The sequence below is a fragment of the Triturus cristatus genome, chromosome 9 (assembly GCF_964204655.1).
Source record: "Triturus cristatus chromosome 9, aTriCri1.1, whole genome shotgun sequence".
In the NCBI taxonomy this organism is placed as follows: Eukaryota; Metazoa; Chordata; class Amphibia; order Caudata; family Salamandridae; genus Triturus; species Triturus cristatus.
In genome coordinates this window covers 1,192,995,358-1,193,022,612 of record NC_140592.1, presented here as the reverse complement: position 1 = coordinate 1,193,022,612, position 27,255 = coordinate 1,192,995,358, and the positions used below count along the sequence as shown (strand labels likewise).

The following is a 27,255-nucleotide window of genomic DNA, read 5'->3' as shown; positions in this document are numbered from 1 at the left end:
AGTCATCAGTGCCCTCCTGCGTTGGGATGTCTTCTTTGACACTTTGGTTTTTGTACTGCCCCGGGTGCTGGTGGGTTAAAGCAGATCCTTCCGACCACTTTTTCAATGTGGTTCCTCACCCCACAACTGCTCATGTGCTCTGGCCTATCTGCGTTTTGGCTCTTCTGTGTTTGGTCCAACCTACAACCTCAGGTCGTCCCATTGCTACTTCCGTCACAAGGAGCCTACCAGTATAAGAACGCGGCTGGTTCCCCTCTTCATGGGCCTTGTGTCGGCTCCGGATGCCTTCGCCATGATAGCTCCTCACCCCGGTCTCTACTGGATCCTGTTTATAAATGCAGCTGCAATTGAAGGGGTTGAGTACTGTCATAGGAAGTCGCAATAATAGCACCCCGGGTTGGATGGGATCATTTAGAATTTCAAGTAACTAATGAACCTTCATAGTACTCGTCCGCCATCTTGCGCGCCCGGCCACAACCTGGCACGTTTTGGACTCCCTTGTTTTTTTTTTGTTTAATTCGTAAAAAATTTTTTTTCTTCAAATCTTTATTTAACACTTGGTTGTGCAAAGATGAATATTGTTTGAAACTGCTCACAAGCCTACATTTCATTTTTAGCACTTTGGGGACATTAGGAAATACAACTGAAATCAGAACAATACAGCTTTGAAACGTCATGCCCCCTCAAGGGCCAGGAGAATAAGTTGGTACCATGGTTTATCAAATAAGATTGCAGACAAAAAGTAATTCATTGGAAGTTGACGCTCCTGTTAAGGAACTTGGCTTACAAAGCCCAGATGATGGCAACACAAAGTGGCATGTGGTCAGTCCTCCATGATTACGCCTACCACTTTAATGTGTGTTCTAAACTAAATGCATGTTCTTTTCAAATGTATTCATTCTGTCTTTAATGGTCACTCTTAGCTTTTCCATTACACAACTGGAATACAACTTAGATGGCCATATAGTCAATTGGGGGTAGTGAGAGTGGTAATTTCCAGGGGTGTGTAGTGGTGAGCCTAGCTGGCAATGGAATGTCGGTGAGGAGTCTACCCATTAGGGAGGTAAGTGGATTCGCAGAGTCGTATCCAGTATCTTAAAATAGTAGAACCAATGGATCAAGGTTTAATTTGATGTTGCATCCTGTGTTTGGGGCAGTATTTCGTTCATAGAAATGTGTACAGTGTTGCCTGGTAACCATGTGCACCATAGTGCCCCTTTCCCCTCCTCTCTGCCAACATTCTTTCGATGAACCAAACCTTGCATGAAGGCTCTTGGGTGTGAGATAACACTACATCAAAGGGATAAAACTTTTTTCTTTGTACTGGGAACGTAGCCAGGTGGTAGCTTCCCTAGTCAAATATTTAACCAGGAGTGGTCTGTGATTTTATTTGACTAGATCAGTTTCCGAGGTCAATTCTATGAGGACTGTGTATTGCAAGCTACCCAGGACTCTATACAATTTGGCCAAACAGCTGTTCCCTGGCTATTCTTTATAAATACTGTTTGCACTGGGTGAGTTCTTTTTTGCCACACATGTTCGAGGCATGTAATCTGTATCAGTGCATACATTTTGATGTAATAAGAAATTCAATTGCCTTCCACACGCCGTAGGCTTCTGCTTTTATGTTTGTCATGGTTCCACGAAATAAATTGGTGAGAAATGTTTATTACATTTTGGATTTTCACCTAGATCACCTACAACCCCCACAAAACGGGGTCTGTAAATAAAATGTGTTGCGTGTGCCACTAGTAGGGTGGTTGTGGCTCAGCTACCACCAATTCATAGGTATTGGGGCTGGGATATGGTCTGACAGGTTGGATGCTGAATTTACTAGAATTGACTAGTTGGATTTTCGGTAGGTGTATACAAGAAAAAAAATATCCTCGATGAAGACATGTATGCATTGAAGTAAAATGTATGCTATCTTGTATCTGGATGTGAGCCTTTGCACACATCTACTGAGGCTAGGTGTTCTATCCCTTTTAGTTAAATGGGGGCAGCAAATAGGCCACGGAGGCCAGTATAGTCATTGAAGTCTCTGCCCACCATGAGATCGCCCCTTGTGAAGTTTACAGTCCAAGGCATTAGGGCATCCGGGGCACATTGCGCCCTAGTTTAGCTTCCTTCCTAGTGGCACCGCCCATGTTTCAGGTGCTAGAAAGTTTTTTGAAGAACCCTTATCCCTGCACACTGATCAAACAGCTGGCTATACACACAAATGCAGTGTACAGCGCTGGTATGTGGCCCTAAGGCATGTCGGGAATGGGAGATCCAGATGGGTATATCTGTTTTGGAGGGACAATGGGCATTCTGCTGTGTGCAGGCTAGGCTTTTTTGTGGATTAGATGGGACATTAGAATGGTTACACACTGTTGACCTGATTAAAGATGCACGATGTTTGTGGTGCCTAGACTCTAGTGCGCCTTTCCTGCACCTGTCTTGGGATTCCCCCTACATTAGTCACTATTGAGGTGATATCTTTGATGCAATGATAGATCTGCACCTAGAACGCTCCCCCTTGACTGCGTTGTGGGATATGTTGCGAACGTCCCCGCAGACAACAGGAAATAAATTTCAATGCTTTTGCTGCTTTGCTAAACGACGCATAGCGATGTGCTGGGGTCGCCGTCAGGTTCCTTTGTGGAGGACTGGCTCCGAGATGCAGCGTTTTGCCAAGGTCTGTTAGCCTACTGGGACTTCATGCCTGTCCAAGCATGTCCCCGAGATATTTGGGACCAGTTACAGACTTACCTGAAGCAGAGAGTGTAGGATGAGAGTAGGGCTCCTTCCTCTGCCCCTCTCGCTGCCAAACAGATCTGAGGCAATGAACCAGATTGATGGTAGTTAGGAACGTAATGACTGTGTAGTACAGCATGAGAAGGTCTCCCCCCTCACCCCCCCCCCTTTTTTCCTTACCCTCTCTGATTTTATTTGTACTTGATGTTCTCTGTGGTATAAACCTGAAACTCAGTATATAGCTGTATGACATGACGTGATGGTCTTCTGAACTAGAAGACGTTCTGAACAGGCTGTATGAAGCTCATGCTCCTCTCTTAATGTGAATTTGAGGATGCTCTGCTGTAACATCTTGATTGTTCCACAGATGTTTTCAATAACCAGAATTTAAAAAAATGCAATAGGGCAGCGAATAACTCTGTCATCCGGAAAATATTTGTTAATCCGGTCACCAGTCTATCCTTCATACTCCCCCCCCCCCCCCCCCCCCCCCCCCCCCAATATAGCCAAGATGTGGACCTCTCAATCTTGGTGGGTGTCCTCCACACTCATGCATATATAGACCCCCATTTGTCAAGTCATGGGTATTTATATCGCGCACATATCACTCTTGCGAGTCTCATGGCGCTTGCAGTCTACTGAAGCAGAAGGGGAAAAAGGGACCCACGGCTCTTATCCAAACAGCCAGGTCTTCAGTCTTTTTCGGAAACAGTTGTGGTCTGAAATGCGGCGAAGTTCAAATGGCATTTTGTTCCAGGATGCAGGAGCCAGAAATGAGAAAGCATGCCCACCCTGTCGAACAGTGTGGATTTTGAGAGGGGTGAGCAGAACAGCGTCACTTGAGCGCAGTGCCCTAGATGGTTTATACCATCGTAGTTTTTGCACCCAATATTTAGGACCCCTGTCATACATTTGTTTGTGTGTAAGACACAAGGTCTTAAAAAGGGTGTGTTTTCTCACTGGGAGCCAGTGGAGAGTTTTAAGACAGGGTGCCGACGGTGATCTATAAGGGCGGTCGAGGACCAGCCTTGCAGCGGTGTTCTGGAGAACCTGAAGTCTATCAAGGAGATCAGAGTTGATAGATAACAGTAGGGCGTTGCCGTAATCCATTCTGTTAATTATAAGACCATGTATTAGAGGTCTACGGGCTTCAAGGGGGAGCCATTTGAAGACTTTCCGAAGCAGGTGCCAATGATATGATTCACATGCCCCTTCATGGACAGACAACTGTCCAAGTGGACTCCTAGGTTCCGGACCAAATTCTTATGGGGGGGACATAGGCCAAGCCTGGATGGCCACCAATCCTGTGACCAGTGGTTGGACGCTTTACCAATAAGCATGATCTCAGACTTGGTCCCATTTAACTGAAGATGGTTCGATGTCATCCATTTGTCCACATGGGTCAAACAGTCCTTAAAACGCTTCTTGGTTTTGCTGGGGTCAGGGCCCAGCGTGACCAGAATCTGGGTATCATCTGCGTAGGACAGGACGTCGAAGCCATAGGTTCTGATCACAGCAGCAAGGGGGGCCATGTAGATATTAAAAAGAGTAGGGCTCAAAATAGAGACCTGAGGCACACCCATAGTTACAGATCGTTCCCTGGAGGAGATGTTACCCATCTGGACAATAGTTTTTCGGTCATTCAAGTAGCTGATGAACCATTTCAAGGCCTGCCCCCTGACACCAATCTCCCAGAGACATCGTTCAAGGATATGATGGGAGATGGTGTCGAAGGCAGCCGACAGGTCAAGCAGCACGAGAATCGCGGACTGGTGTTTGTCCAGCGCTAATCTGATGTTGTCGGTAACCGCTACCAGAGCGGTCTCAGTGCTGTGAGCTGCTCGGAAACCCGATTGCGAGGGATCCAAGAGCCCGTGGCTTTTGAGGTGGCACCCCAACTGTTTATTAACCAATGACTCAAATATTTTCCCGAAGTAGGGTAAGAGAGAAATTGGCCGGTAGTTCAGGAGTATCTCCGGGTCTGCCGAAGGCTTCTTCAGGATTGGTCTAATTCTGGCGGTCTTCCAGCATAGGGGAAACTCAGATTCCGCCAAGGATTTGTTAAATAGACTGACCAGCCCTGGTAGGACTGTAGGGGCCATCATTGGAAAATATTTTGAAGGGAAAGGGTCTGCGGGAGAGCCAGATTTTATTTTGTTCATGACCATGGTGACGGACTTAAGGTCACACTCCATAAAGTCAGTCAGGAGGTTGCATTGGTCAAGTACAGGGCACAGAGATTCAGTTTGCCCGTGTGCGGGAGTGGAGGGAAAAGTTTTGTGAATCTTCATAACTTTTTCCTCGAAGAATTCTGATAGCGAATCTATCCAGATTTGAGAGACGGGACCGGTATGCTCATCGGCAGCGGAAGTAAATTCTTTAAAGATGTAATATAGTTCCCTAGAGGAGTTTTCTGCTTTAGTTATCCGACTTACCAGGTGAGATTTTTTTAGCTAGTTTAATTTCACGCATGTAACTATGGTGAAGTCTTTGATAACTTTCACGATCTATTGGGCGTTTAGTTTTGCGCCACAATTTTTCAGCAGTGCGACACAATTTTTTACAAATTTTTAGATGGTCAGTGTACCAGAAAGAGGTTCGGCTCTTTGACCTGATGATCTGTGTCGGGGCAATGAGATCCAGTGTAGTCAGAATTGCTTTATTTAACTGCGTAGCATCGTCATTGACACTCCCCTCAGGATTTGGGGAATAAGAGCAGAACTTATCTTGGAACAGTGATGACGTTACTTTACGCCAAGGCCTACAAAATACTTGATTGCTGTCAGAATGTAGTTTCTTTCTGATGGCAGTGGGAGTAGTGAATTCCAACAAGAAATGATCAGACCATAGTAAAGGCTCCGGGGTTTTGATGATTAATTCCGGTGCATTAGAAAAAAGAAGGTCGAGCGTATGGCCTGCAAAGTGGGTAGACCCTGCCACCATTTGGACCAGACCAAGAGAGTTTATCCGTGTCCTGGTTATGTAGCAGTTCCGCATGGTAGTTAAAATCACCAAGGAGAAGGAAGTTGTCGGAGGCTATAACATGCGGGGCAATTGTTTCAACTAGAAGGTCCGAAAAGTCCCCTTTCATACCGGGGGGACGGTAAACCAGGGCTCCTCTCCAAGACCCACTTAAAAGGCCTATAATTTTAAAAATACATATTTCCATGTGATTGCCCAATATATTTTCCAGAGCACTGATTGTTAAAGTGCTTTTGTAGGCATTTGTCTTGGAGGAAGCTGTGGAGTGATTGTATGGGGTTAAGTGGCGACCTTAACCTGCGATTGTCCTTTGCAGCAAATGAGTTCCTTGTAAGAAAATAATTGGTGTGTTTTCGAGTTTAGTCATTTCAGAAGTTGCTTTTGTTTTATTGGGGAATTCATTTACGCATATTAAAGGAAAGGAGCTTAAATCGAGCCATAATCCACAACTGAGAGAACCTGCATCACCGTTCGCATCTTAGAAAACAGACTTTTTAGGTCTCGCCTGAGCCAGCGCATGCGTTGCTCTGGTGAGACTTTTAGTGAGTGGGCTTTCAAAAGTCCTACTACAGCTTTTGAGGTGGCATAGAGCGTGTGGTTACGCGCACAATGACGAGCAGAGGTGCCATCTTGCTGTCCTCTCTAGTCATGGTGCGTGCACATTGCTCACGATCAACTTAACTTTTGCCGCGCACACCACTTGCAGGCTGCCCTCCTGCTCCCCCTCTCAGTTAACAACTCCTCCCCCGCCACAGAGCCCGCGCACAGGCACGAGCAGAGGCGCCATCTGGCTTTCCTCTCGTTCGGCCAAGCGCGCATGCGCGCGCCTCGCTTCAATGCCCCTCCCCCCACCACAGAGCGCGTCTCGCAGCTTGTTTTTTCTTCGACTCAGCTTGTGAAAGCATGATTGTCTCATTTGTAAGACTCCCTCTCAATGACTAGCTTGGATGCACTCGTGTAGTGGTAGGATTTCAGATTCTTTTAATCTAGTACTGACAGAAAAAAATCTTCACTTAACAACACAACTGGAAAATCGGGAAAGGCCATGGTTTCCTTGTGTGCTGCAGTATCTCCATTAAATCATCCCGTTGAATGTGCCTGCAGTAATGTCTGTCTTTTCAGTATTCTGCCCATCATGATCAGACGGGTGCATTTTCTTGGGACGAGAGGGGTTCGCTCTTGTTTTAAATGCTGCAGCCACAGTCATTCCAATCCTGTACTATATATGTGCCACAGATGGGACTAACTCAGGTGAGCCCTCCCTCTCTGGGTGAGCATAAACGTTTCCAAAAGGCGCCTCTTGTCAGCACACTTCTTATGCTGCTCCATTTTCTATATTAACGCTACCACAATCGCCCGCACATTGCGATGTTTAAATAGGAGTGGCTTCTTCCTTGATTGACGTCGCTAACAGTCCTAGCTGTCACGAGGCGCTGCCATCACAGAGTCAGGCGGTGGCACCCGTGTAAATGATTAATCCCCAAATAATTCCCTCCAGCGGAAGCTCTCAATTTGCCAAGGCAGCCTCTTTCCTCCGTGGCTTGGCTCTCCCTGGCTCCGCCTCTCTTGCGGTTCAGGCCTCTGTCTGGAAGCGTGGCTCATGGTCTCTAGTCCTATTGACGCCTCCCCCCCCACTGTTTACAGTGACTGCGTGGCATCTCCGAACGAGGCTTGACCCGCATGCCTGTCTCTGGCCGTATGTCCCCTGGCTTCCCTCCACGGCGCCGTCATGTCCCCGATGCAGCGGAAGTCGGGGTTTGAATCTTCGGTGGTGCAGAAACTTCAATAGTGGCCTAGCAGCTGGCATGACCGGTTACCGTAGTTTAGGACCGAGGCAGAAGTAGGGCCGGAGCCCACCTTTCAGAGAGGACCGCGTCCTGAGCGCGGCTGAAGCACGGAGCTGTGATTAACGGCAAGGGAGAAGTGTTTGCACATATATCCAGGGCTGCTTGCACCCTTGAGTAAGAGCACCAGACGCCTTCGTGTCAGGGGCTCCTAATTCCAGTCTCGTCACCACTGCTACGACACTATTTTCAAGGGATTCTGTCATTTCTTTTCCTCTGGACTGCAACTCCCAGAATGTTAAATTATGATGTGTCCCGAAGGTGGTGTTCTCGATGAAAGGAGTGTGTTTTGCACTATTAGACAGGGAGACCTTTGCACCCTGAGATTTACTCTTCCTAAGGGGTGCTTCTTCCCCATGACGATATGGGTCCTTCCATATTGTCTCTTGCATGTCCTCTCCCCACCCACTTCCTTTTCTCACACCCTCCCTCCGTGTGCCTCTTCCTTAATCCACTCCTCCTCCATTTGTTTCTTTTTTTATTTATATAGAAAAATGTATTAGCCCAGGCCACTTCAACGCTTTTCTAAAAAGTTGCTGCACAACAGACGCGGTGCTAAACACTTATAAGGTCCCAAAAGCGAGACCTATTTGCTATGCCAATGCTTGTTTTAATAGGGGCCCTGAGTAAACACCAGATTTTCCATAACTGCATAAGTTATAGGGCAGCATTACCTCAAACAAGTGGAAGTAGCAATAGCGCATGACAGAAAATAATTCTAAGAAATGAACCTTTGCCGCTGTAAGTGGAAACGAGGATTACAAGTTCAATACTTAAGAACTATCAAAGGGCTACAATAAAAACTAATTTTAGAACAGCATGGTGGTTATACGTACACGTAGGGGCAACCACTTGAGATTTAGCCTCAAAACTTCATATATGAAAACTGGAGCAGGAGGGAATTTGGCAAAGTGATATTAATTTGTATGCACATTACCTATAAAACCACATAAAGTAATTGGTGGAGGCACATAAAAGCATAGATACTCTGCCTGTGCGATATATACTGGGCAAAGGTACCAAGTAGGTAGCAATTCTAATGCCCAGTAAAATGTAATGAGATGCACCAGTTAGTAGTCTCACAGTTGTTTAGCTGTTAATACTGTTCCAATAACTGTGTTCGAGAGAGTGTCATGGTCTGGAGCTATTAAGTCATTGCCTGCTACTGGTAATCCACCTGGGTTTGCACTATTTGAAGACGGTGGTACAGTTATGACATTAACTGTTCTACATCTCTGTGCAAGGAAGTTGTATCCTTATTAAATTCCTGGCTTAGCAACTGAATGTTGGCTTTTGTTGCAGGGGATTGTAAGTTGCAAGAAGTGATTGCCAAGACGGGGACATCACCAGGCGGGCTTGGAGCAGACTTAGTGCCTCTTTGGTTTGACTTGAGTGAGAAAAAGGCTTCCTTAAGTGAGGGTGTCTCTCGAGCTTTGGGGTTTGTTGGTAGGCATTAGAGATTGATTTTGATCGCTAGGTAAATAGCTCCCTGTCCAGCAGCAAGTAAGCAAATGGTGTGTGTGTGTGTGTGTGTGTGTGAGAGTATATATAGTACTTTCTACTTTGTTCACAGGGGTATTTAGTCCAGTGCTACTGCTAATTGCGCAGGACGCTGGAAGATTGTAATGTGCAGGAGCGGATTGGTTTGGTGAGGTAAAGTTGGGCTCTCCACCTTACGTTGCTTCCACATTAATTAGCCAGTGAGCACTACTTCTAATTGCCGCATTCACTGCTTCAGCTCATCGTCCTCTCGTTAGATATTATTGATGTTGTAGGGATGGTAGGAGGATAACTGGGATTTGTAGTACATTCCTCTTTGCCTCGGTGCAGTTGGTAGTGCCTGTGCTTAATATCTCATGTGCCCGAGTGTAGGCTCCACTGGGTTTGGTAGTAGGTAGGCTATGTCCCCTCCTAACACAAGATGTTGACACTCTTTCAGTTAAGGGGTGCTTCTGATTACCAACAATTACCTCTATCCCCCACACTAATCTCTCTACAGCAGGGTCACCAGCTGCTCTCTGTGCCCCTCCTTGTATTAGACAAGCTCTGTTTCTAACCTTTACTCTGTTCGCATCTCTATTCTTACCAGAGCAACCAGTAGTTTTCCGCCACCCTTCGGCATGCCCTGGGTGTGTGACCCAGACAGTCTCTAGCACCTGTAGCCCAACAACAGAGATGACTTCTTTAATTTGCCAAGGCTCGCCCCTTGATGGTCACTGTGGCTGTCTGGATTTTCCCACTGTGAATGGGGAGGCATGCGTTTGGAGGAAAATACCAGATCAAACCACTATGTCTTCAGGTGTCATGTGTATAGCTTCAGGTGTTTTACCACCACCACCACCACCCTACCCTAAACACAACCATCCCCACCCTGACTACCACCACCTTCATTACGGCCCTAACAACCATCACCCTTCTAACCAGTACTACTACCCTACCCACCACCACTGTATGCATCACCAGCACCACTACAAATGTTGCCACTACCTTAACCACCATCAATCTAACCACCACCCTAACCGCCAAAACCTCCCCTACCACCACCACCACCACCACCACACCCTATCCAGACCCTAACCACCACCACCACAACATAACAACCATCACCACCAGACCCTAACTTCCACCATTCCACCACGCTAAGCATAACCACAATCCTACCACCATCCTAACCAGTACTACTACTCCCACCCTCTGCATCAACTTCACCACTATCACTTATGCTACCACTTTAACCGCCATCAACCTATCACCACTACCACCCTAACCTCCCCCGCCTCCCCACTACCGCCACCTTCCTCCGCCCCACCACCTTACCTTATCGTGACACAAACCGCCACCACCACCCTCACCACCATTCCAGCACGCTAAGCATCACCACAACCCTACCACCACCCTAACCATCACCACCCTACAACCAACCCTCCTACCACATGTCTACCACCATAACCACTACTACCACCAACCTATTCTTCACACCTACGCACCCTCCCTGCCCTAAGCACCACTCTACCGTAACCCCTACCACCACCCTAACCATCCCCACCCTACCCTAAAGACCACCACCCTATCCTAACCACTTCCACCTTAACCCCCACCAAAATAAGTCCTATCAAAGATTTTGAAACCTTTATACATAGGGGTCTTTATCCAGTAGCTCGTGAGCTACTGTAGCTCTCCAGCTACCTCTGAGTAACTCGCCTGTGTACAGCCCAGCTTATTAAATTAGAAAGTTTTTGCTTGGTTGAATTAATATACATATAAAAAAAATTAAATTAGACCACACTAATAATAATAGTAGCTCTCAATGCGTTTGATTGAACATTAGAAGCTCTCAGTACAGAAAGATTTGGAGACCCATATACTATCCACCTGTCGGCCTTGAATGTGGAAATCAATATGTGAACGTTGAGAGGGAACTTTATGGTAGCATGCTGCTGTGAACCCTAGGGCGAATGATCACTGGGCAGATTCACATTTGCATAAACATCATGTTTGATTGCCTTGAACTTTTTAATTCATGTGCAATGTATATTTGAAACTTAGTGTTCATCGCCTTGCGTGGCATGCTTTTAATAAACAACCTACAAACTCAGACAGTCCTGCTTTAAAGACTGGTGGCCTTTCTTCCTCTTCATGTATTTGCCCGTCCTTGTTGCATGCCGTCATTACTTACGTCCTTCTACTGCTTACTTTTCAGAAACTTTTTTTCTTTTTGGTTAAGCACTCCATGAGAGTTCATTTGTTTTCCAGCTGTCTCCCTCGTGTTATCTATGTGTATCTTTCAACTCTGTCCTCGTTCCCCACTAACCTACGCCCTGGGTGTTGCTTCACCCTTACTGTCCTTTTTGATTTAAAAAAAAAAAAAAAAAAAAAAAAAAAAAAAACCTTTGACATTACTTTAAAAAAATTATTTATTTACCAATCCAACCAGTATAAGTAAATTAAAAGGGGAAAAAAAAGGGCCTCACGCATTTTGTAGGTGCATGCATACATGGGACACATGCCTACAAAATGGCATGGCCACTGTGGCTGCGTCATAGCAACTTTTTTTATTTGCTTTTAAGCCCTGTTGCATAGCGTAGCTTAAGCCATTGGTAAAGCCAACCGTTCCCAAAGGCGAGACCTATTGGATTTGCCAATGCTTGTTTGAAGGTATTATTATGCTAGGAAAAGCCCTTGTTGCAAAAAAAACCTCACTAGGCAAACTTTCAACTGAACTCCTATATTGTGTCTTCTAAGCATGTTTTCCCCCTTTTCTCCTCCAGCATGCCTGCCCTTGGCTGTCGGTTTTACCAGCACAAGTTTCCAGAGGTGGACGATGTAGTCATGGTCAATGTCCGCTCCATTGCGGAGATGGGGGCGTATGTCAGCCTCCTGGAGTACAATAACATTGAGGGGATGATCCTTCTCAGCGAGCTGTCCAGGAGGCGCATCCGATCCATCAACAAGCTCATCCGAATCGGCAGGAACGAATGTGTTGTTGTCATCAGAGTCGACAAAGACAAAGGTAGAATCAACAAAGCTTTCTGAAAATAACTTGCTTTTTATACAAAAGGATTAATGCTTAATAAATTAATAAAATTGTGAAAATGAATTCTATATCCCCATTTCTTTTACTCATGGTTTTAATGCAGCAAAGTGCATTATCTTTGTTATAAATAATGCCTTGCACTGCTCCAAACGTGCCTCAACATTCAGGACCTGGCCCTACTTCTCCACTGTGTTGAAGGATGCTGTGTATGCATGAATATTGGTTAGACTACAGTGCACTTGTACATTGGTCGAAAAACTGTGAAATCTCTGCAGTTTTTATAGAGCGTCTAGAGCTAATAAGGTGATCTGATAATAAGCAAATTGTAGCCTGTAGGGAGCTCATACCTGAGACCAAAAATCAAAGGAGGCACCAGGAAGCTGGATGGGTAGTGGTGCAGGCTAGGGATTGGTCAAAGGCAGGCACCATTTTAGCAGCAGGCATCACTTTCAACTAGAGCAATTCTTGAATACTTCTGTTGTGAACCTACTGCTCTTACCTTGCTGCTGTTTGCTTTTCTAGAGCTCTTTTGTGCCCTGACGTTTCCAAGCGGATGTCTGTTGATTGGGAGACTTGTTGGCATTCTTAGCCTAGGGCCCACAGACCAGTATTCGTGTAGACCGACTCTCGCCCGTTAGATGTGTTCTGTACATGCATTGTTTAAAGCACAGTGAAAGCTTGCTCTGCCATTGCAGTGGCTGTATTTGGTTATTAGAGAAATGGACACGTTCTCTTTAGACCAAATCATATTATTTTGTTTTGTAAAAGTACGGCACAACGTGGGGAGATAATACATTTTTCTCCGTCACCATACGCTGCGGTAGTTAGGCCAGACCACCGACTGAATGTGTTGTTAATCCTTCAGATGCAAATGTTTCCTTTGATTGGAGTGTTTGATGTGAGACAGGAACACCTTGTTTTCTCGCTCCTAATACCACAAATTGTGCTCGATTGCTGCAGTTAACAATCGATCATACTCGATTTAGTAACTTTGAATTGCTGCAATTCCGAGTTTGCCTGTGAGCATTCAAACCTGTGGCCGGCAGATGCCACCAGAGAGCTCCCAATCTGGGTGTTTTAAGCAGTGTGATATTGCAGTGTTTTGTTTCGGATGATTGTGGTTTGAGACGATGCAGCTGAGCTGAACTTGCATGATACCCGGAGGCTAAACCTTTTGCATTTTCTTCCCACTTCAGGTTACATTGACTTGTCAAAAAGAAGAGTTTCTCCCGAGGAGGCTCTCAAATGTGAAGACAAATTCACCAAATCGAAAACAGTAAGTGGTTGTAAGATCTTTGTCAGCAGAAGCTCTGTAAGCTTTTTTGCAATGTTGGTCGAGTGCTTAATGCTCGTGTGAGCCGCCTTACAGCACTGGGAAAGCTTTCTCTAACATAATCACCTTTGTTTAATTTAGAGAATTTACTCACCCGATAAAAATACTCTAATAAAATCCTGCATGTGCTTTTGTTTATTCAGTATAGTCCACATCCAGTGATGTGTATAATTATTTATATTTCACCACCCTATTGTTGTGTTTAGAGAAGACACCGAAGTTATCCCTCATATTAACCATTTGTGACTTGCCGTGGTGAAGCCTTTTGCAATCTTTATCTGACCATCGAATTAATGGAAATTGTTAAACTATTGACAGGAAGTGCCTTCATGTGCACTTCTGCATGTATATCAGATATGATTACACTTCAGAAATGCATCCTGGAATTCTGCCTTATTCTCCTAGATCTTGGGGACCTCCGCGCTTTCTTGAGGAGCAAGTTCATGTCTCTATGAAATGCTTCTCTCGCATTGTGTGATGCAATGGTTTCGCAAAGCCTTAATTATAGATTGTGTAAGTTGACACACTGGAGGTGAAGGCTGATGCATTTATTATGTAATTGTTTTTAAACTCCTCAAACAAGATTTCACCCAAAAGTACCTTAGCCCCGTCACTCACTGCCTGTTTCAGCCATTAAAAAAGCTATGCAAAGTTTGTGTATTTTACATTTTCCTCCCAGATGCGTTTGTTATATTTATCTTGGGTACTTGCGAGTTAACCAAGACTCTGTTACTGTGAAGTGCTTTAATTAGACGACTAGATCAACAGGTTTATCACAGTCTCTTGCATATTTTTCAGGGCTGGTATGATTTACGATGGTACGGGGACTGCAAGTTAAAAATAAAGGAGGGAAGCCTTGTACAATTTTTGAATTTGTCATCAGTATTAGGATTTATAGCAGTGGTGATGATGGCACAGTGAGAGAAAATAAAGCTCTCAGACTCTAGAAGCTGATTCTCTTCCTCCATTGAAAAATGATTTGGGAATAATGTTGGATCTCTCTACAGGCAAATTCTTCCTCTGCACAACTGTCGTTGATCCCTTTGTTTATTCCACTGCCTTCCACATCCTTCAACCAGCCTGTATTTTTGTGAGACATCTGGGCTTCATTTTTACTGCTTTAAGTTTACGCACTAGTCTTTAAAAACTGCATGAAAATGATGGTTGCTCAAGGCAAGAACAATGTGGTCTTGTGTCAGGGCAATACATTGTGACAGGCCTTCTGGGCAAGACACATAACTGCCATGGTCCTTGTGAGATGGAAACGATGGCAGAATGAATGCCAAGACTCATATTGCGAAAAAGTGATGAGTTGGGCATTATAGTGGAAGTCTATGGATTTTGGCCGTCCTGGTTGAACAACCTTTATGCTGGTATTTGTTTGATTAGCTTTGGAGAGGAGGTCAACTAGTTTGTTAGCCTGCTGTAATCCATGAGTCTGAGGCATAGGCAATTATTTTGTGGTGGTGGTCTTAGGTTTCCTTTTAGCCTCGTTATGCATGGCAGCTCCTTGGGTTTTGAAGTAGGGCTCTTAGTGGCTTCATGATAAATTAATTATTATAGGTAATAAAGATGGTGCTAGTAGGACTGTGCAGATGCCCTAGTTTGGTGGTGATCGGGAGCTGTTCCTTTATAAAAAACGATGTCTGCCCATGGGGGAAAAGCAATTCCATGCCTCCATGGGACAGTTCTCCCCCCAGCTCGAATAGTAGTAATATTGGTATTTTGTTGCTGTAGGGATTGGTAAGTGTATAACATTTATAGAAAACAAGGGTACCCCAATATGTGAACCTGGGGTGGTAAGCTGTTTAGGGAAACAGTGGTTCTGATGTGGCCTAAAGGTCCATTCAGGAGTGACCCTCTGGGAGGCACTAACAATTGAGAGTGGGAAATTAATTCTTGAAAAGGGAGCGATAAGTAATATACAAAAGAGATCGTAGGGTCAAGTAGGTACAGGAGTTTATTCAAAAACAATAGTATTCAGGTGCTCACATAATAAGTGACAAAAGGCGTGGTGTAATCGTGCAAATTAACTCTGCACAACAGTTTCTACACGCTCAATTTAAGGACCGCAGCGTATCACAGGCGCATTCCACCCAAGATGTGCAATTAACTGTGTTCATACCCAATTCAGCTTGCTCACTTATGTTTGCCCTGATGATGAACTCAAATAAATGAGTTTGAAACGCCGTCGACCCCCAACAACATGAACTCCTTTTACTTTGTATAACTTTTCTAAGGAGTTCGCACTACTGTTGTCAATGCAATGTTTTATTTTTATTTCACCTTCACTTTTCAGACCACGCCTTTTGTCACTACTTATGGTTTAAGTAGTTTTTATTAAGTATGCAGTAGGCTCAATACAGTACACCCACCTACAACCACCTTCAAACTTTTATTGATAGAAAAGAAGAACGGATGGGAGCACTCCCGTGAAAAGCAATGTGAAAAAGAGAGAGACAGAAAAGGAGAGAAAGGAGTACCACCCATAGAGTATGACTGATTCGGCAGGGATTTAAGATTGAGGAGCTGGCAAAGGCGCCTTGGGGTCCGGCGATGGGTCTATAAGGAAGCGTAGAATTCTAAGGTATCGAAGGCAGGTGAGCTCCACAAACTCTGAGGAGAGGTATGCTACCGTGGACCCCCAGGTCTTATCAAACTTAGGGAGTGTGTGGTGGATCCCGGCAGTGATTTGTTCCATACCCAATATGTCCCACATTTTGTGTAACCGGGTCGGAACCTCCATTGTGCCCCACTTAGCAAGGAGAACCTGTTAAGCCGCCCCCAATGCTAAAGTGATCACCCTGCCCCTACAGGATCTAGGGTACGTGAGAGGGTTGGGCAGCCCGAGCTGAATGTAGCTGGGGAACCTAGGGAGTTCAGTCTGATACATTTGGTCAATTATAGGTAAGATGGTCTCCCAGAACGCCTGGATCTTGGGGCACTGCCAAAGAATATGGGAGAGGGTACCCTCCTGTCCACAGTTTCTCTAACAGAGACTACTACCTCTGGTTTCCATTTCGCCACCCTCACCGGAGTATAGTACCAATAGTGCGTGATTTTTAGGAGCAGCTCCTTCCCTGAAGTACTGCAGGAGGATGCCCGGGCCCTGTGAACACTCGACCCAGCTCCACCTCCCACCGACGCTGCGCCGGGGTCTTTGTCTGGGTTCTTGCCCTGTTGAGAAACCCGTATATGTCCGACAGAAGGCGCTTGTTGGAGGTGCGGGTAATATACCAGATCTCAAATTTCGTGAGGAAGAGTCCCGCGTGCGGACGGGTCTGTGGCCAGTAGACAGTCTTGGGGATGCCATAGTGGGCCACCAACCTGGAGAAGTCCAAGACCCCTCGCACATCAAAGAGGTCTCCGATACGTTTACATTGTGCCTCTTGCCAGGGTAAGTAGGAGTCGCCCTTCATGGCAGGGGGAAATCCGGGTTCCTGATGAAAGGGGTCAAGGGAGAGACCGCAGAAGACAGCTGGCACCTCTCCTGTACCCTGTCCCATGCCTTCATGGTGGCGCGGAGAATTGGGGAAAGATAAGCCCCCAACGGGCGGTGGCGTCGAGGGAGCCAGGGAACCTTCCATATGTGCATCCCTGCCACTATCCCGTCTATGAAGCACCAGTGTTTCTCTGATTCAAGTTGATATCACTCAACCAACCAGCGCAGTTGCGCCGCCTCATAGTAGCGTCCGAGAAGGGGGGCTCCAAGACCTCCCTCATCCTGTGACAAGTATGTGAGATGGTAGGTCGTCCGCGGCCCACCCAAATGAAGCCGTTGATCAATCGCTGCATCTTGGCCAACACCATGGGAGGTGGGCAGAGGGGGAGCGCCTGCATAATATAAAGTAAACTGGGTAAAATCACAATTTTGACGGCAGCAATTTTACCCAGCTATGAGATGGCATGTTTTCTCCAAGTGTTCAACTCGTTGCGGACCATGTGTAATGCTTCTACGTAGTTGACCCGGGCCGTCTTTAGTGTGGTGGAGAAGACCCTAATCCCCAAATAAGTAATATCGGAGTCTGCCCAAGAGAGCGGAAACTGAAGCGAAAGCTGTTGGCGCTCCACCGCCGGTATGTTAAGACTCAGGGCCTGAGTCTTATTCTGGTTGATCTTAAACCCCGACGCCCCACTAAAAGCCTCCACCAGCAAAGGTGGGAGGGACTCCTCCGGATGAGTCAAAAAGAGAAGCACGTCATCCGCATATAGGGAGATCTTATGCTCTCTATCTCCCATACGGATCCCAGGAACAGCAGGTAATTGGTGCACTCTCTCCGCAAACTGCTCCATATAGAGCGCGAAGAGGAGGGGGGAAAGAGGGCACCCCTGCCTCGTACCGCGCTGCACCCGGAACGACCGGGAGGCTACTACGGTGACTCGGATATGGGCTTGCGGATTGTGATAGATGCAGCCTATCCATTTACGGAACCTCTCACCCAGCCCGATCAAACGTCTTTTCTGCGTCCACTGAGAGGAGTAGCGTTGGGGTCTGTGTCCTTTGCCTCTTGTCCAACAAGTGGCACAGTCGCAATGTCCCATCTCTGCAGTTGCGGTCCGGGATGAAACCCGATTGATCTGGGTCCACCATGCCCGGCATGTGGGGGGCGAGACGAGAAGCCAAAATGCTCGTAAAAATTTTCAGATCGGCATGAAGTAAAGATCTAGGGTGGTACAAGCGCATTCCCTGGGGTCCTTCCCTGTTTTGGGGATGACCACCACTTCCTCCATGTCCATCGTGGGGGTCAACTTCCCAGCGGTGCTGAAGGAGTTAAAGATTCGTGCCAAAAAGGGAGCCAAGTCGGACACGAACACATTATAAAATTCAACCGGGAAGTCGTCTTCTCCCGGAGCTTTACCAACCGCGAGTCCCTGGATGGCCCCCTGGACTTCAGCAGGACCGATGTCCGCCTCCAGGTCAATCGCGGTGTGAGCCGTAATTGGAGTCACCGGTGCCGCTTGAACATAATGTCCCACCGTCGCGGGGTCCAGATACTCCGCAGAGTACAAGGCTTGGTAGAAGGACTCGAACTCGCACGCTATGTCTTCATCCTGCCACAGGATTGCCCCCTGTCCGTTTCGCACTTCCGCCACCCGACGCGCCGCTCTGTCCGCACGCAAGGCATGTGCCAGAAGCCTCCACGCTTTATTACCTCCCTCGTAATATCGCTGTTTGGTGCGGAGCAGGGCATATTCGGCCCGGTCGAGGTCCAATGCTTGCAACTGCTTCCTGCCACACAATTGATGGACGGAATGTAGAACAAATCAAAACATTCACCCCCAGTCAAGAGATCTGGGTTAAATCCATCATTCTTTTGCTCACCATGCCACCCCAGTTTAGACCTGGCCATATGCAATTGTGGCGTCTTTTGCTGCAACTGCTTCCTAGCCTGTGTAAGGAGCAGTCTTGTTTGGACCGCCCCATACGTTTGTGGACCCCTCCAGTTCCTTGATTTGATCCTCCAATTCCGCCCTCTTTGCTCTACGGTCTCTATTCAGGCCTGCCACTATCGCTATACATCCTCCGCGTAGGACTGCCTTCAAGGCATCCCGCATAGTGTCGACCCCCACTGAGCCGTTATCATTGAGCTCCAAGTAAGCTTTAATAGCCCCTCTTAGTTAAGTGACGTTCGCGTCATAGGTGAGCAATTTGCGGTTCAACCTCCAGGAGCCCTGCTTGGGAGGACATCCTGGAAGTAGCAGTCCCAGGGTCACCGGCGAGTGGTCCGAGAATGCCGCCGCCCCGATAGCCACCTCTACAGTGGATGCCGTAACCTTGGGCGAGGTCCAAAAAAAATCAACACGGGCGTACGTTTGATGGGCCGCAGAGAAAGTGTACTTCCGTGCTGTTGGAAAGTGATGACGCCACGCCTCCACCAGCCCTGAGCTTGGTATCGGAGATCGAGCCAGAACGTCCCACCCGAATAGTGGACCTGTCTAGGTCCGCCACGGGGATTAAATTAAAGTCTCCCCCAATGATGAGGTCCTCATCTAGAGATGCCAGAATAGAGGTAATCGTGTCTCGCAGGAAGACTTCCTGTCATTCGTTAGGGCTATAGACTGAGTCAATCGTGTATGTATGCTCCCCCATCAGCACCCGCAAGGCCAGGAGGCATCCTGCCACTTCTGCGTGTATGCCCACAACTTTCCCTTGGAAGTGCGTGGCCAGTAAAATTGCAACTCCAGCCATTTTCCCGGGACCCGAGAAAGTATTGACTGTCAAACCATTTGGTTCGGAGTCGCTTCCAGTCTGCCCACAGCAGGTGAGTCTCCTGTAGGAGGCAAATATCACATCCAGCGTTTCTTCACAGGGCAAGCAGCGTGTGCTGTTAACAGGTGAGTTAAGGCCCCTCACGTTGAAGCTCATAATCAGCACTTTAAGTCAGGGCATGGTAAATGTGAAATGGTGCTAACGCATACAGGGCCTTCTCCTACAGGGCTTCTCCAGAAAGTCCTTGGTAATCGGGTCCGCTTTGTTCCCACCCTCCGGCTCCTCTCTCGCCTACCTTCTTTCCCCCTGATTTCTGGAGCATGTCCCTAATGGATGGGTCCTTATGCGCAGTATCTCTCCTGGACTTCTGCATGGCCATAACCGCAGACCAATGGGCGCACTGTGCGGTAGCAGCAGACGGGGGGAATGGGGCGCCCCCGTCGGGCCTCTGCGATCACCAAGATGGGCAAGGGGGCTGCTCTCAGACCACCACCAGCGAAGCCCACCAGCTCCCACCTCCTCTATGCTGGCATGGGCCACAGTGTACACCACCTGGTCAGCACTACTCCCCGGCACGGTCTCCGCCCAGGCGTGCCTCTCCCGGGGCCGTCGCAGTCGTTCCCTCCTACGTTACTATCTCTTGGCGCCCCAGAGGACCGTCGCCGTTCCTGATCTTAGGCTTATGCTCTGGGCCTGCGAGAGGGCCGGTGGCCAATCCTGGTAGGGTAGGGCTGTAATCCAAAGAGCCGACCTCCAAGGCCCACAACAAGGCCGGGTCAACGTGCACCTCCCAGGTAGGCCGTTAGCTAAGCCGTGCTTTATTCCCCCCCCCCCCCACTCCAGGCTGCCGCGCTCGCAGTGCGTATGTCCCAAGCCGGGCCAGCCCCTCCTTAAGCTCTCGCTCAGCCGTGCACCAGCCACTCTCCACCGCAGCCCAAGGCCCCAGGCAGAGCCTCTCCTCTTGCCGAGTTCCGCACCTCTCACCGGGATCCCACGTGGACCGCTCCAAGACGCTCCTGTATGCCAGGAACCAGTCCCCTCCTGGCGTGGGCCCCACAAGGCCTCTCCACTCCAGTCGCCACCCGGGAGCCAGAGGGGGCACCAGCAGAAAGGGCGCGCTCCAACTGCTTCGTGATAGGCGGCGCCTGTCGTCCTCCGCACTCCGACCACACACAGGGCCCTCTCCAGGGCCCACCACAGGCGGCCGGGAGCACCGATCATCCGGCGGTGCACAGCAGGTGGGTACTGGAGAGCGCAGCCCTGGGAGGCCGCCAAGGTGTGAGTGCTGTTCACTCCGTCCCCTGCGCCATGCGTCCTCACAGGATCGGGCTGGGCCGTCTCTCCTCCCGGGTCCACGTCCAGCTAGGCCTCACCGGGCCTCGTCTCAGTGGGAGGCCCTCCTCGGGGGTCAACGGACCCCCGATTGACTGTGGCCCGCTCCGGCGGCTCACCAGGCCTCCGCGGTCAATGGAGCCGCAGCCTATTGCAGTTTCACCAGGCTGAGCCCGGCCCCAGGCGATCCGCCGCAGTCCCGGGCACCACACCCGCCGCGAGACGTCGTGGCCGACTGCCACGCTGCCGAGGGAGTCGCGGGTCACCTCCGCGACTTCAGTGCTTCAGCACTTGCTGCGAGCCCCCCAGGGCTTAGTAGCAGGTGCAATTTGCATTTTATAAATAGCTCCTGCATATTTTCAGTGAATTTCTTTGTTGTACATTGATAATGCTACAGCTTCTTGCAAAGTACTATTCAACATGATACAAAACATACTTCTAGCACATGTTGAAATGTTCATTTAATAACCTTTTATTTATTTTTTTTAAACAGATTTTATTTGTCAAATTACACATGTATTGCAGGGCTCTGTACCCCAGAGACATCTGCACAATCAGAGCTTATTATATTGACTTTGACATTTGCAATTTAAAATACAGGAGATGGAAAAGCAATACAAATAAAATCTAACTCCTCCCCCCTCTCCCCGATCGCACCATACACCCACAGTCAGACCGAATCATTTGAATAGAACAAAAGGTCTGCCCATCAGAATATCCCACCACACGTTACCCCGCCCCGTTCCCATCATTAAAATAAGGATCACATCAGAGGGGTGGTTCCCTGCCACCGGGACCGGCTCTTAACAGCAGTCCTCGATTGTCCGCCCGCCATTTCCAAATTTTGAAGTGTTTGTGCGGGCACCCCCTGGCAATGAAGATGGGTTTCTCCAGGCCCATACAGAAGTCTAGGCCATTCTTCCACGCAGCTACTGAACGGGTCCTCGTTGCCTTCCACGCCCTAGCTATGTCCCTTTTCGCCAGAGTAAAGCCCAATTGCATTAGGTGTTGTTTATAGAGGTTACCTCCGATCACCTCTATGATATGTAGCAGAGCTAGCTTCTGCGAGCAGGAGAGATCCCAAACCAATACCTCCGATAGACAGGTAAAAACCCCCTCCAGAAATGATCTAGGGAGAGACAGTGCCAGACAGTGTGTATGAGTGTACCCTCCTCCCGATTGCATCGAAGGCACACAGGAGAAGCAATCCGACCCGCCCCCACAAACGCACCAGTGTAAAGTAGGACCTATGTAGATACTTAAATTGGACGAGACGAAGTCGTACTGCTATGGCCGCCCACGCGGAGCAGCTAAAGTCTTTCTTCATCCAATGGACCTGCATCGCCCTCCCAATACCCCTTGAGGTTTTTTGTAGCGTGGGGCAGCAATGGGTAACTAGGGATTGATAGATCTTGGAGATTTTGCATTCCTGGAGGTCTCCCATAAAAACCTTCGCCTCCAGCGGGCTGAACTCCGGCAAAGACTCCAATCCCTCTAGGCTAGGGGACAGAGCGTGCTGAAATTAAAGGTACCGATAGAAATGGGACTGTGGCATGTAATGTTCTTTCTGAAGGTCTTGGAAGGATTTGAGTGCCAGTCCCCTCCTAACATCACCCAAGACGGAGATGCATAGGTCATCCCACCCCCCTAAACCCTGCAGGGTTGCCAGATGCGGCAAACGCCCGTTATTCCAGAGGGAATTTTCCCGAGTCAGTGTATTCCACCACCCCATCCTTCGCAGTGCCTGCCTCCAGACCTGAAACACAACCCTTGTTGCCGACGGCAGCAAGCCCCGCAGCGGCGCTGAATACAGGATCGTGTGTAGCGAGTAGTCTCCCATAAGTCGTCGCTCGACCGCGTATGCCGGATCTTCCCTATTGCCATACCATCATTTATTTATGACTAGCAGATGTGAGGCCTGATAGTATGAGTAAATGTCAGAGGACGCTAGCCCCCCGCAACAAGTAGACAAAAAACACGTCCACAGGGCTACACGCACCTTGCCCCCCTCCCATAGGAACTGCCCAAGAGCTGCATTTACTTGTCGGAAGCCTCAGTTGATATTTGGTAAGGGTGATTCTGCAATTGATATAGGAGACGGGGAAGTGCCACCATCTTAAATATAGCCGATCTGTCATATATAGACAGGGGCATACGGGTCCAGGACTGAAGATCGTCACGCACTCGTTCCCACACTGGAACCAGGTTGCACTCCCAGGAGATAGCGGGCATGTCTGACACGAACACACCAAGATATTTCACCCCCCGTTGCTAACTGAACCAACGAGACCCACATCTGTCCGATCTCCCAGAATCCACTACGTGGACTTACGGGGATTCATATACAGTCCGGATGTCTCCCAAAAATCTGCATAATACGCAGTAACCGCGGCCCTGTCCTGTCCACATTCGTAAGGAAGAGGACATTGTCCACATATAATGCTATCCTGTCCGACAGTCCCTGCGCCCATTCGAAGCCACGTACCTGCGCATCCATTCGCACCCATGCTGCCAGAGGCTCCATAGCCAGGGCAAATAGATATGGGGACAGGGGACAGGGGGCAGCCCTGTCTCGTACCCCGCTTAATGGAAAACGTGGATGACGTCGTACCGGCTACCCGCACAGACGCTGTTAGGTCAGCGTATAGGAGAGTTAAGTAGGAAAGGAATCGCGGTCCAAAATAGAGTCTATGTAGTAATGCGAATAAGTACATCCAGCTAAGTTTGTCAAATGCCCTATCCATGTCGGCCAATAGTAACGCCGCCGGTTCTCCCAGCTGCCGAATGGCCACCACTGCCACATGTGCCCGCCTGATGTTATGCCTGTTCACCCTCTGAGGCATGAATCCAGTCTGGTCAGAATGGACCAGGGCAGTAATATGGGGTAGGAGGCGATTCGCCAGGGCTTTAGCCAACCAATTTTAAAATTATCTTCAAAACCTCTCTACACTTCCAGTATGCATCCTTCTCAGAAAGCTATGTTTGGGGCGTGAACCACCCAGCACTGCATAGAAAAACGTGGCCTTTTGTGCCACACTCACAGGGTGGTGTGCTTGCTATTGAACTTTCAGCCATACTGCACAACAGCCGCTCTGCTGTACAGCATTCCTTAAAAACACTGACAGTCAATAGATATCGCATAGGCGTGACATATTGAATTTGCTAATGCTTCTTTGGTAATGTTCTGTGAAAAAACATAACTTATCCTCAAAAATTGTTCCTCTATATAATTCTTAATTTTTTTTTTTTTTTTTTTACAAACATTGAATTAAAATTTCAATGATAATGTAATGCCACTTAAAAGTTTAATTGCTCAGAAATTACATTTTATGATGTGTGAAGTTTCTTCTAAAGCCCAACTGTGTGTGTTTTTTGGAACACTAGCAAGTATATTATTTACGTTCTCTTATCTGAAATGGAAAGTTTTCTTTATCGCTAACCTGGCTTCTCTTCGGGTGAGGGGGGGGGGGAGAAGATTTGTGTACAAACTAGAAGGCATGCCTAACTTGGCATATCAATATTAGCTAATATTTCGAGTTATTTGAATTAAATCTAGGAGTCACGACTGCAGCAAAAGTTATTATTTTTTCTGTTTAAACCCATACCCCATTTCTCTGTACTATACAGCCAAGAAAATACCTGATTTTTGATCGAATTCTGCTATTATCAGTCATGTACTCGCATTCCAACAAGTTCTCTCTGCCAAACAAATCTTCAATTTGGGTGCTTATAGCATGCAGAGAAGTGGTAAGTGCATGCTCTGTTACGGCCCTCTCCATAAAGTGAGACAGCTATATATCTTGTGAGACGACCTGGACATCTGTCTCCCTCCAGTGACATAAATGGGCAAACAATTAGAAAAAGGCTGGTTGACATAGTGGGTAAACAACAATAACTGAATTTCGTACCACATGCAGGTGTGATAGCTAAATAGCATTGAAGAAGTTACTTTTCTCTGGAGAGGCCTTGATGAGACTTGCCTTGTGGGCTAGGAAAGCTGCAGCAATAAGGATTAACAGCTTGTGATAAAAAAAATTAAAAAACGATGTTTAACTTTATTTTAACTTGTTAGTAGGGACAGGACAATTCTTACAATATGGGAAGATTTCCCAAGTGACCCGAGAAATCTGTCCGGACTTCCCGAAAGAGCCCCCAGTACGAATATACTAAAGGTAATGTTATATATGGCAGGGGGGAGACGACTAGTTTCTCACTTGTACCGAGCCCTGAGGGAGGACCTACCACGTGAAACCCTACCAGTAAAACAGAAATGGGACAAAACGTTGAGGGAGCCACTATCAGATAGGGAATGAGAGAAGGTACACGAGGGAGTGAGAACAGTTCGCTCCAACGCAAGATTCAAGCTCCTACAGTATAATGTAACCCACCAAGTGTACCTCACCCGAGCAGACTACATAGGATATACCCGACATGGGGGGATGAGTGCCCCAGGTGTAGGTCACAAGCAGCTGGCTTCCTTCATATGATTTGGACATGGCCAACACTGGATCTTTACTGGGGTGAGGTGCTGACACACCTCCAGAGAGCCACGGGATGGATGATTTCTAAAGAGATAAGGCAGTGTCTCCTGGGTTTAATACCCACTCCTAAAAACAAAAAATTAAGTACACGTTTACTTTCTTTAGGTTTGGTGCTGGCCAAGAGGCGAATAGTAATAGTATGGCTGAGACCGAGGTCCCCCCCCCCCAGATTGGAAGAATGGATGAGGGATATGTGCGAATGGGCGACTATGGAAGGAGTATGAATGATGATGGTTCGGATGGTTGAAAAACTTGAAGATGACCTCCAGACTTGGTCTTGGATGATACAAGATCTTAAAGAGGAACAGGACACGGGCACACAGGAACTCACAACTGGACCAGAAGACACATCACATAGGGGACATCAGGGGGAGGGTACAATGTGAGATACGCTTAACATACAGGTTTAGCGAATGTCGCCATATCAGAAATTAGTACAACTGGGACCACCGTTGGGAGAGGGAAGGGTGGGGTTGGGAGGGATGGAGGGGGAAGGGATAACCTAGGTGTGGCTTGATATGCTTATTTTGTGTACTTAAAAATTAGCGCAATGTGGACTTGTTGGGATTGCTTTGGCATCCTGAGATATACTGGGGAACCAAGGATAGCGTTGCTAATGCTATATGTGATTGTGGCATTGCTGCTATATAGTTTTAAATGGCAATAAAAACGAAATTTGAAAGAAAAAAATGTTCTAACTTGTTACATTATTTTTTTCTTATGTCAGAAGAGATTCATCAGAGTATCTTACTGTGTTTGGTTTGTGGTATACAATAGAGCTTGATGAAATTGTATAAAATGAGGCCCTGGATAAGAAACTTGTGAAGTAATAAGATTAGCATGGAGGGGAGATATATTTTTTGTTTGGTTACATAAGCCCTGTCCTTTTTGTGTATGAGAGTTTGCTCTCACTTTAACACCAACATTATGTGCAACAGCATTCTCAGATGGTCTCTAGTCGTGGCCAGGTGGGATGCGACACACTGCAAATGAAACGAGTGCAAGCAAGTGACCCGTTAGCACTGCTAGGAGAGCTGCAGTATCTTCTTAAACACTGAAATTAAACCAGGAGAAGCAAAGAAATGAAAAGGGAACTATAAAAGGGGAACATTGAAAACTAAAGGTCTGGCCATCCATCCCTATCATTGAAGCATACTCCTTTTCAGTTTGATGTACACAAGTGATCGGAAAATACAGTTATTCACATGACAATAGAGCAAATGACTGATGTGGACTGATACCATGACCCAGTGCACTACGCTCAACAAAACCAGGAGTGCAGTTCCTCTGGGAGAGAGAGGGTGGGGGGGAGAGCGATTAGTCTCTATAGAATGCCCTCACACACCTAGCAAGGTGTCATGCTTCATCATAGGGCTGTGCTCCTCGTCGGGCCGGCGCTGCAATACCCGACGGGCTCCCGCGAAGGTCTCATTTTCGGAGATCTTTTTAGAGACAGCCGTATGGGTGCGTGGGGGTAGGTGCAACAAGTGTAGTGAGTGGTGGTGTGGTGGGTTAAAATCGGTATGGTATTGCCAATCAAGGAACCATTTTATTCTGGTGGTATACCAGCCTAATTACAATAGGTGACCCCCAAGGGGATTATGATGCTCCCCAGGGAAATAGAAAGGTCGACATGTTTCTTGCCCTGTGCCCAAACGGGTCGGTGGCAATTCTTCAGGACCAAGTGAGAGAGTGCTCAAAATAATCTCTACTACATAGTGGGTGACAGTAAAATTAGT

At 47.5% G+C, this 27,255-nt stretch overlaps 1 protein-coding gene across 1 annotated transcript in view; it reads left to right on the top strand.

The window, feature by feature from the left end:
• EIF2S1 (eukaryotic translation initiation factor 2 subunit alpha) overlaps positions 1–27,255 on the top strand; it is a 136,545-nt gene that overhangs the window by 17,926 nt on the left and 91,364 nt on the right. Inside the window, exons 2-3 of the mRNA XM_085627206.1 lie at positions 11,834–12,075; positions 13,296–13,375. Coding sequence (XP_085483332.1) covers positions 11,835–12,075; positions 13,296–13,375 — 321 coding nt within the window. The 5' untranslated portion in view covers position 11,834. The remainder of the gene's footprint in view (positions 1–11,833; positions 12,076–13,295; positions 13,376–27,255) is intronic.